Here is a 9,530-nt window from a genome sequence, read left to right as displayed (position 1 = left end):
GGGAAATTCCAGCTACTGGTTCTATAGAACCGATCCGAACTGGGAGCACTCCACCCCTGGATGTTACCTAGTTGGGCAATGAAACATCTTCAAGAAAATAACCCGGTTCAGAGAGCATCCTCTCTTTTTAGCTCAGAACTACTTTATCTCCTTTATCATTTATACGTAAGGATGGTCAGAGATAAAATAAGTTCCTTATAAAGTATTTTTTTTTCCATTTCTATGATGGAAATGGGAAAAAAAGTGATTTGTGAATTTTATTTATTTATTTATTTATTTATTTATTTATTTATTTATTATTTGGATTTGTATGCCGCCCCTCTCCGAAGACTCGGGGCGGCTCACAACAAGTGAAAACAAATCATAAATAATCCAATTAATTAAAATATTTAAAGATTTAAAAAACCCCATATCCTAACAGACACACACACAAGCATACCATGTATAAATTAAACGTGTCCAGGGGGAGATGTTTTAATTCCCCCATGCCTGACGGCAAAGGTGGGTTTTGAGGAGTTTACGGAAGGCAGGAAGAGTAGGGGCAGTTCTGATCTCCGGGGGGAGTTGGTTCCAGAGAGCCGGTGCCGCCACAGAGAAGTCTCTTCCTCTGGGGCCCACCAACCGACATTATTTAGTTGACTGAATGATTGAAAAGGAACTAAATAGGGGGATGAACGAAATTTTGCAGTGTTAAAGGGCCTTAATTCTTTTCTCTTTGCCTTATATTGTTTCTTTACATTTTATGGTGTACATAAAGTTTTAATAAATAATTATAAAAGCTATAAAGATGAACTTTTGTGTCCTGGCGAAATGTTTTCTAAAAATGAGAAAATGGATGAAGAGACATTAGGGTGTGAAAATGCTGATTACAAGTAAAGGAAGAGCGGATACAGAAGATGGGAAACACTTCTGGTTAATATGAAGTAGAGTTGGAATAGACCTTGGAGGTCTTCTAGTGAGTCCAATCCCCTGCTCAAGTAGCTGTCCGATCTCTTCCTAAAATTCAATTCAATTCAATTTATTAGATTTGTATGCCGTCCCTCTCCGAAGACTCAGGGCGGCTCACAACAGTAATAAAACAATATTAATGCAAAACAAATCAATTATTAAAAGAAGCATATAAAACCCTATCATATTAAAAAGCAAACAGCACATACATACCAAACATAAATATAAAAATATAAAAAGCCTGGGGGGAAAGGTGTCTCAACTCCCTCATGCCTGGCAGTATAGATGGGTCTTGAGTAATTTACGGAAGACAAGAAGGGTGGGCGCAGTTCTAATCTCCGGGGGGAGTTGATTCCAGAGGGCCGGGGCCACCACAGAGAAGGCTCTTCCCCTGGGGCCCGCCAAACAACATTGTTTAGTCGACGGGATCCGAGAAGGCCAACTCTGTGGGACCCTATCGGTCGCTGGGATTCGTGCGGTAGCAGGCGGTTCCGAAGGTACTCTGGTCCACTGCCATGTAGGGCTTTAAAGGTCATAACCAATACTTTGAATTGTGACTGGAAACTGATCGGCAGCCAATGCAGGCCTCCTGGTGGAGCATCCAAAACTAATGGAGGCAAGCCTTTCCACTCATTTCCTGTCAAGAAATTTCTCAGTTCTAGGTTGTTGGATGGAGCCTGATGACTCAGGAAAGACTCAAGAAAAATGATGGAAAGGGTTGAGATCTTGCCTACTTGGTCATTCACTCACATATCCTGACACTTTTGTCCTTCTACCCATCCCGATAAGACACCTATGTTGAGAAGTTTAAAGAACAGAATGCAAAGTATTAATTGGCATATGAACGCCTGGAAGGAAGGATTGTCTGCAAGGATAAGCATGGATTGATATAATGGTGTAGATTTTCAATTGTTTTATACCTGTGTTTTTAATTTTCTTAAATTGTTTTCACCCACTTGTGATTGGTTTACATACATAATAAAGAAAATGTCACCGGATACTATTTTTGTATTGTGCTGTTGGTTAACTTCCTTGTTTTGAAATGTGCGTACATTTGAAGGTATCCGTGGAAATTGAGGAATTCCCATGAAACTCAGGGAGGTGACTAGGTGCTTCAGACTAATTTAGAATCCCATCTCTAGTCTCCATTGTGATTAATGTTGTCTTCCCCTAAGGAAACCAGCTAGGGTTGAAGTCTATACTGCACACAATAAATCATTGCTCATTTCTGGAATATTTTGTAAACAGCCCCCACCCCACCCCAAAAAAGGACTTTGTGAGTAAATTTTATGGAGTGATACTGATATGGAAATGTGATAAAGAGCCAAATATACTTCAGTCTAAGCTTCTAGACTTTTTAACTCCAGTCAGTGGGTTTAAACACGCACAATTGGAAGGAAAGGAGAAATACCTTATCTTCCACAGGGAGTTTGGAAACTGAAATTTAGTTCCATTGAGTAGAAAAATTATGTGTTCTTGGGTGATCTGAAGTTGAAACTTAAATCACATAAGCTTCTATTGCCTAGACCTCATGGGAGTGCATCATTTGAGTTTGGAAGAAACACTAAACAATAGCTGATAGTTATATGCCCTTCATCTTTTTAGTGCTAACATCTATTACAGTGAAGGTCCTTTAAGCTGGGCAAGATCTTCCCACTTGGCAGAATTGGCTTCTCTTTTCCCTTTTCTCCCCTTCCCAATTGCTTATAAATGAGCCAATAAAAACAAGGAACAGCAGCAAGTTATTACAAAACGGTTTTTTATCAGGAAAAGTAAAAAAACAAGTTGCATAGAAATTCTTCAAAAACTTGAACATCAAGTGTATTTCACGTGAAACGGTAATCAATGGAAGCACCAGAGACCGACTGCGAGGGGTCCTGCCCCCATCGCAACTTCTTAGCATCACCTTAGGACATACATCCCCCCCCCCCTTCAAGATTTCTAAGCACAGACAGGGCCCAATCCACCTACTGCCCTGTTCCTCCCCCACTGGTCTCATTCACAAAATAAAATGGAGTTGCACAGCAGTGCTCAGTGGATTAAATCCCCCCCTCCCCATTCAGCCAGAAGTCTATATTTAGCTGCCTCCTTTTTTAGCTGCCCAAGTGTCAGTAGTGGAACGTCTTCACATTCATCTTGTATTAATGTTACACATGCTTGGTCCTTTTTAGACCTGAACACTTATTAACACACACCGCAACTTTCACCAGACATCCATTGATTACTATCTACTTCTTTTCCTCCCATTTGTTGTTTTTTTTAAAAAAAAGCTTAACAGGAAAAAAAGGCAACCTTCATCTATCTTTAGCAGCAGCCTTGCTGCTGTAAAGTTATCAGCTGTCACAAAAACAATACTGCTAAATCAGTAAGAGAAAAGTCATCCCATTGGCAGGCAAGGACTTTTAAAGCTACCTTAGTGCATCCAGGCCTACTATATAGGAGCAAGCTTGGTTGCTGGTCAGAATTAAGTAGCAGACTGTTGTTCTTACAGTCAAATCTTGCCTTCTGCCTTCTCTTTGGACTATCTCCCACTATTGCTGTAAATCAAACTTCCATCTAATCTAACCTACTGTGGCTCCAGAGGGACAGCCACCTCTTGAAAAATCAGCTTATGTTCCATAGCCCTTTTAAAGTAACATGCCTCCAAAGTTTGGGCTGGGAATGGCCCCAACTTAAGAGTAAATGCTCAGTTGGTTCAACCTGAGGAAGAAGAGGCTACTTTCAACATTCCTCTATGAGCAATTGTTCAGAGCTATATAACTTCTTTTTGATGACCCTGAAGCCTGTGCTGAGCTTCAGGGACTGACTGAATCCCGGAGAGAAAGCAGAACCAGAGCTAAAGAGTCCTTGGATTTTAGGCCACAGGCGGGAATCCAGCCTCAGGACAAGGGTCAGCTGGAAAGTAGGCACCAGGTTCGGATCCACAGCAATCTGCTCCACGCTGTGGCACACCTTCCCTTGTTCCACGCACAGGTCGATGAGGGCTCCCCTCAAGCCACAGGGCTCTCGGTAGGCCAGGTGAAGCAGCTCCTTGCTCACTTGGGTGACCAGCTCGTTGGGCATGAGGAGCCGGGAGGGACGGTTGGAGTAGAGCTTGGCTTTGTTCAGGGTGACCTGGATGAGCTTCATGAGGTTGGCGCACAAGAGCTCATCCTCGGGATCGTTGAGCAAATCAAAGTCGGGCAAGGACACCTCATCTAGATATTCCTGGGCATCTGGAAAAGGAATCAAAGTAGCCCCTTGAGTCTCATGCATGTCCAGACAAGAACCTCCCTCCTTCCCCCAACAAAGAGAATTCAACTCTGGTAAGAGCAGCACAGGGGGGGGAAAAAACCCTAATCTATCATCAGGAACCCTGGGTTTCAACCAAAGTTTAAAGAGATCTCTCTAAAAGCCAGACAGCAGAAAGCCTAAAATGCAAAGGTGCCTCTGATCTGGACTCCTCATTTAAGATTCTCCAAATTTCTGAAGTACAAAAAGAAAACAATACATATTTGGACAATTATTGATGTATGAAAGGAAGCTATGATAGAACTGTGATATTTTTCTCTTTCTGGTTTCAAGTATGCAGAGTTGTAAGATACTGTGCATATGTGTGTAACATATTTTTGCTGATAATGAAAAGGAAGGGAGACTACTATAGATGTATTTCGGGCTTATTTGCCCTGTCAGGTAAAATTTGCCCTCATCAGATAAAAAAGTAGACAAAAAACAACAAAAAGAAAAAAATGCAAACATAATTGATTTTCTGTCACTTATCAGCAAAAATATGTATATATATGTGTGTGTGTTTGCATTTTTTCTTGTTATTGTTTTCGTCTACGTTGGTTTTTTTGTATAGTCATAAGCATCAGCTTTTTAAAAAACTTTCAATAAAAAATCTTTTAAAAAATCTCCGAAACTCTATAGAGGGGCCAGACTACAACTCCCATCATGCTGAGCGAACAAGCTGGCTTTCGAATCAGTTGGGTTTCCAAAGTCTCTCACCCCACTTATTCGTCCAGCACGATGGATGTTATAGTCCAGGCCCAACGAGAAGGCGCTAGAAAGAAAGGAAGAGAGGCGCAAAGAAATGAAGGGGGGGGCAGCCACCTCACCTCCTTCGGAGCTCAAACTGCTGTCCAGGGACTCGCAATCGGAGTTCTCCAGCCTGGCGGTCCGGCTAGGCACCGCTTCTTGGTAGGCGCTCTTCTCCCAGGCGAAGGCAGGCGGCGGGTTCTCCCTCTGCTCCGGGATGGGAGGCAAAGAAGGGAAGCCGTCCCAGGACACCGGCATCTTCCTCGACGGAGCGCCGCGCTTGCAGGTCGGAGGCGGGACTCGGCGGCCGGACAAACGACTCTGGAGGAGCAGGAAGAGAAGAAAGGAGCGTTAATGGATTTTTCCCCCAGTGTCTCCTCCTGCAGCGGTGGAGGTGGCGGTCAGGGCAGGAGTACCGGACACCGGCGCTCGCCTCCCCCCCCCCCTCCGAAAGAGGCGCTTACCAGCTTGCAGGACGCCCGGCGAGAGTATGCAGGGGGAAAAACGTCTCGGCGAGGCTTTTTGCGGCAAGAACACCCGGAACCGCGACGAGGGGTTTTTAAACAATTATAAAAAAAGACGGTCAACACTCCCCCCGGAGCTCGTCGTCTTCGTCCCTCCCTCCCACCTCCGCTCCCTTTGCCCTTTTGCTTGGCACTGCGCTCCTAGCACCCCCGTCCCGCCTTTAAGTAGTCAGGTCAAGGGGAAGCTCCGCCCCTTGCCCACGCGCTCACTCCTTTCTGCTCGTTCGCTTCTCTCTCTCCCTTCCCCCCCCCACGTCGCTGACTGGCCGGCCGGGAGGACGGGCTGGGCCAATCGGGAGCGGCTGCACGTTCGCAACGTTCTCTCCTGCCCGGTTACAAGCGGAGCGGGACACACCTCTTTTTCGTGCCGAACGGGGCTAAAAGCTGGGGTGTCGAGGGGGGTGTATGGGTGTATGAAGCGGGGACTGTGGAACAATAGGAAGCGGGGGAGGAGGAGGGGGGATTGCTCAGCTTCTGCGCCCCCCCTCGCCCCCGGTTGGTTTGAACGCGGTGCTCTTTTCTGAATGCGGCCCGAGCTGTGTAGAACTTTAGTTGGGATTCTTAGTGGGACCCTGCCCACCCCCACACACTCACCAGACGGCCCGGGCAGGCCGGCACGTTCCTCGCTTTCTAGGCAGGCCTTCCATTGAAACCTAGTTGGGGGAAGGCAAGATTGGGGTTTGGCGAGCAGATCTCGGGAAATTGAACCCAATTTAAAAAAAAAACAAAAAAACCCCCCAAGGTCTAGATTTACTCCCCCCTCATATTTTTGGCAACGTTATGACTGTAAAACTTAATTATGGGTGGTGGGTTCTTTTGAATGGGCCTTAATTTGAGATAAGCCAGGATTTGGGGGGGAGGGGAGAAGGCAATGGTGAGGCTCAAGCCAGCATCGTTCTTGGGATGTTGAAATCTTACATATACGGGCTTACTCTATACGGCTTGGTGGGAAGCCCGATGCCTTTGTTTCAAAGGACGCTTGAACCGATCTGGGGTGCGTTCAGAAGTCACGGCTATCCAGGCTTACCGAGTGATATTTTTTTTATGCGCGGGGGGGGGGTTCCCCATACTTGACAACTTTTAAGACTTTGGGATTTTTAAATCCCAGAATTCTCCGGACAGCTATAAATAAACTTAGCATAAACCAGGTCTTCAAACTAAGTGCACCTTTGTGCCTATCGTTCCTGTCCTAATGTCTTTTTATCTTTTCTATCTCTATACTTATGTTAAACATACTACAATACAATAAATAAACAAACAAACAAACAAATAAATAAATAAATTGTCCAGCCAGCTATAGCTGGTTGGAGAATTCTGGGAGTTAAAAGTCCACAAGTCTTAAAAGTTACCAAGTTTGAAGATTTGGTTTATGCTAAGTTTATTTTGGGGGCGGGGGAGGGGTAGAGCAGTGTTTCCCAACTTTGGCAACTTGAAGAGATCTGGCTGGGGAATTCTGAGAGTTGAAGTCCAGATCTCTTCAAGTTGCCAAAGTTGGGAAACACTGGGGTAGACAATCCCTAATCGATTAGTTTGTTTCCAACTCCCCGTGGACATCTGCGATTCACATCCAAAAGTCCCATTCGCGGCGTGTAACGCGGTTCTTCGGGTTGTGTGTACTGATTAGACACGTGTGTACTGATTAGCTCATCCTCTTCCCCCCTCCGATCCACCCCCCCGTTCGTGGATTTCACGATGATGAGGAAGGGTTTTTTTTTTTAGTTTTAAATCTTTGGACGGCTCGAACCTTTTTCTCCGCTAAGGGAGGATCGGGCGTTCAAACTTGCAGCTTTAATACGATTCATCTTTTTAAAAAAAAGTCGAAACGCAAGAAGAAGAAACTCAAAATTGGGGGTGGGGGTGGGTGGATGAGGAGTTAAACTCTGTCAAAAGACTGGGCACTGTGCTCAAGTGGAGCAACAGTTGCCCTTAAGCGGAGCCCGAACGTTGCATTTGTCAAAGAATGAATGAAAGAGAGAGAGAGAAAGAGATGAAGGAAGGAAGAAAAGAAAAGGAGGGAGGAAAGAGAGAAAAGGGAGGAAGAAGAGAAAAAAGAAAAAGGAAGGAAGATGGTGGAAGGAGAAGGAAAAAGGGAAGGAGAAAGAAAAAAGGAAAGAGAAAAAGAAAAAGATAGAAAGAGAAATGAAGGAAAGGAGAAGAAAAGAAAAAAGGGAGGAAGGAAAGAAAAGGGAGGAAGGAAGGAGAAAGAAAGAAAAAATGAAGGAAGAAGAAAAAAGGGAGGGAGAAAGAAAGATGGAGGAAGAAGAAAAAACGGAGGGGGGAAGGAGAAAGAAAGAAGTAAGGAAAGAAAGAAAAACAAACAAACAGGAGTCATAGAAGCGTTCTCCCCAACAAGGTCCGGTCTGCGGGATGGATTCCTAACGAGAATCGGCCAGGCGCATTCACACGACCCTTGAAGCTGGCTGTTCCCTGGGAGAAAGTAGGGATCGGGGCACGATTGCTTGGCTTTAATTCTCGGCAGACGGAGGTCGAGCCGAGGGGATTTTGCAGCACCCAGCGCTCTGGGTTTTGCAGCGGAGGCTCAGACTCCCGCCGGGTCCTAGCGCCTCCCTGTCTCCTAAGCCTTAACTCTACTGTAAGCCACCGCGAAGGTTGCATCAGGATCGGCGAGCGAGGAAACGGGCGGCGGGCGGGGGGGGGGAAGGAAGTTTCCGCAGCGAGTTGCAAGAAGAGAAGTCGTTTCATCAGACAAAAAAACAAAAAAAAACCCAAGAAGAGGAAGAAGGAAGTCTGTAAGGTAGACGACCTCCTATAAGGGTGAAAGCTATAAAAGTCTGATTCATTGCTTGCTTTTCTGGAAATCAGCTTCCAGAAATCGTAACTGCGTCACTTGCTCTTGCTAAGGTTAGGAAGCGGCTCTAGGAGAATAAACAAAACCACTTAACCACCAGTATAGCTCAGGGTTGCTTGGGCTATGTCAGACTTAGAGTGCCCACCTACCATTCTAGTAGAAAGTAGGCAGGTAAGAAAAAGAGAGAAAAAGAAAGGGAGGAAACAAGAAAAGAGGAAAGAAAGGAAGGAAAGAAGGGAGAGAGAAAGAAAAAGAAAGAAAACAGGCAGGAAGTAAGTAAAGGAAGGAAGGGAAAGAAAGAAAAAGGAAGGAAGGAAGAAGTGGAAGTTAAAAGGCCTCTGACATGCTCCCTATTCTCAACCTCCAAGCTGTTTGGTCGATCTTAGCCATATAAAGTGATGGAACAAGGAAATACATTTCTCTTTGTGGGTGTTTTTTTTCCTGTAGATCAGCTATTAATGGTATACCTAATTCCTCTTGACACATCATTTTTTTACCACAAGAACACCTTAATACATATAGATTGCACAAAGAAATGGGTGGTAGAATCAGAGCTCTTAAAATTTTTCACACTGTGGTCATGCATTTTCATTTGTAGATCTTTGCTTAAGGTAAGTCAGAATATTTTCATCCCATCATATCTGCTCAGTGACTACAAAATATACATAAGAGGAGAAATAGCAGAGTTCCTTTTTATTTTTCTGGTTTTTTTTAAAAAAACCAAACAAATTCAATTGAAAGTGGCCACATTTATTTGGCCAAATTAGGTTCACAGTCCCTTTCCTAAACTTGGTCCATTTCCTACCCTCTGCACAGAATTACTATCCCACACTTTTCTAACTTACTAAGAAGTACTGTAGGTTGTGGTCTACTTTAATATGCCAAGGGTACAAATCTGTTTTCTTGAAAGGATGTTACATCATGAACTAAACCACCATTATTTTGAGGCACAACATAATAATTGGATTGAACCCTTGAAAGAGGAATGAATGCAAGGAGGCAACAAACCTCTCTTGAGTAAAGTCTTCCTAAAATGTGAAATCACACCTCTGAATCTAGATGTGTAAGAACAAAATGGTACCCTAAATACCGATCTGGAAACAAGTGGAGAAAAGAGTGGACCTGGAAGAAAAGGGAAATAAATATTACCATAACATCAGAATGCTTAATTGAAGTATCAATATACAGTGGCTGGAACTCCACCCAAAGTAGAATAGACCATCTTCAGTATG

At 44.3% G+C, this 9,530-nt stretch overlaps 1 protein-coding gene across 1 annotated transcript; it reads right to left on the bottom strand.

The window, feature by feature from the left end:
* Window positions 1-2,690: 2,690 nt before the first annotated feature.
* Window positions 2,691-5,730, bottom strand: DDIT4 (DNA damage inducible transcript 4). The gene is made up of 3 exons (XM_070752237.1): window positions 5,430-5,730; window positions 5,046-5,286; window positions 2,691-4,163 (listed from the first exon to the last, which is right to left on the bottom strand). Exons 2-3 carry the CDS (start codon window positions 5,221-5,223, stop codon window positions 3,670-3,672), a joined length of 672 nt encoding a protein of 223 aa, XP_070608338.1. The 5' UTR covers window positions 5,224-5,286; window positions 5,430-5,730; the 3' UTR covers window positions 2,691-3,669.
* Between the last annotated feature and the right edge of the window lie 3,800 nt (window positions 5,731-9,530).

This window comes from Erythrolamprus reginae, chromosome 5, assembly GCF_031021105.1.
Source record: "Erythrolamprus reginae isolate rEryReg1 chromosome 5, rEryReg1.hap1, whole genome shotgun sequence".
Taxonomy (NCBI): Eukaryota; Metazoa; Chordata; class Lepidosauria; order Squamata; family Dipsadidae; genus Erythrolamprus; species Erythrolamprus reginae.
The sequence above is the reverse complement of the archived record's forward strand: the minus strand, read 5'-3'. Positions and strand labels throughout refer to the sequence as shown.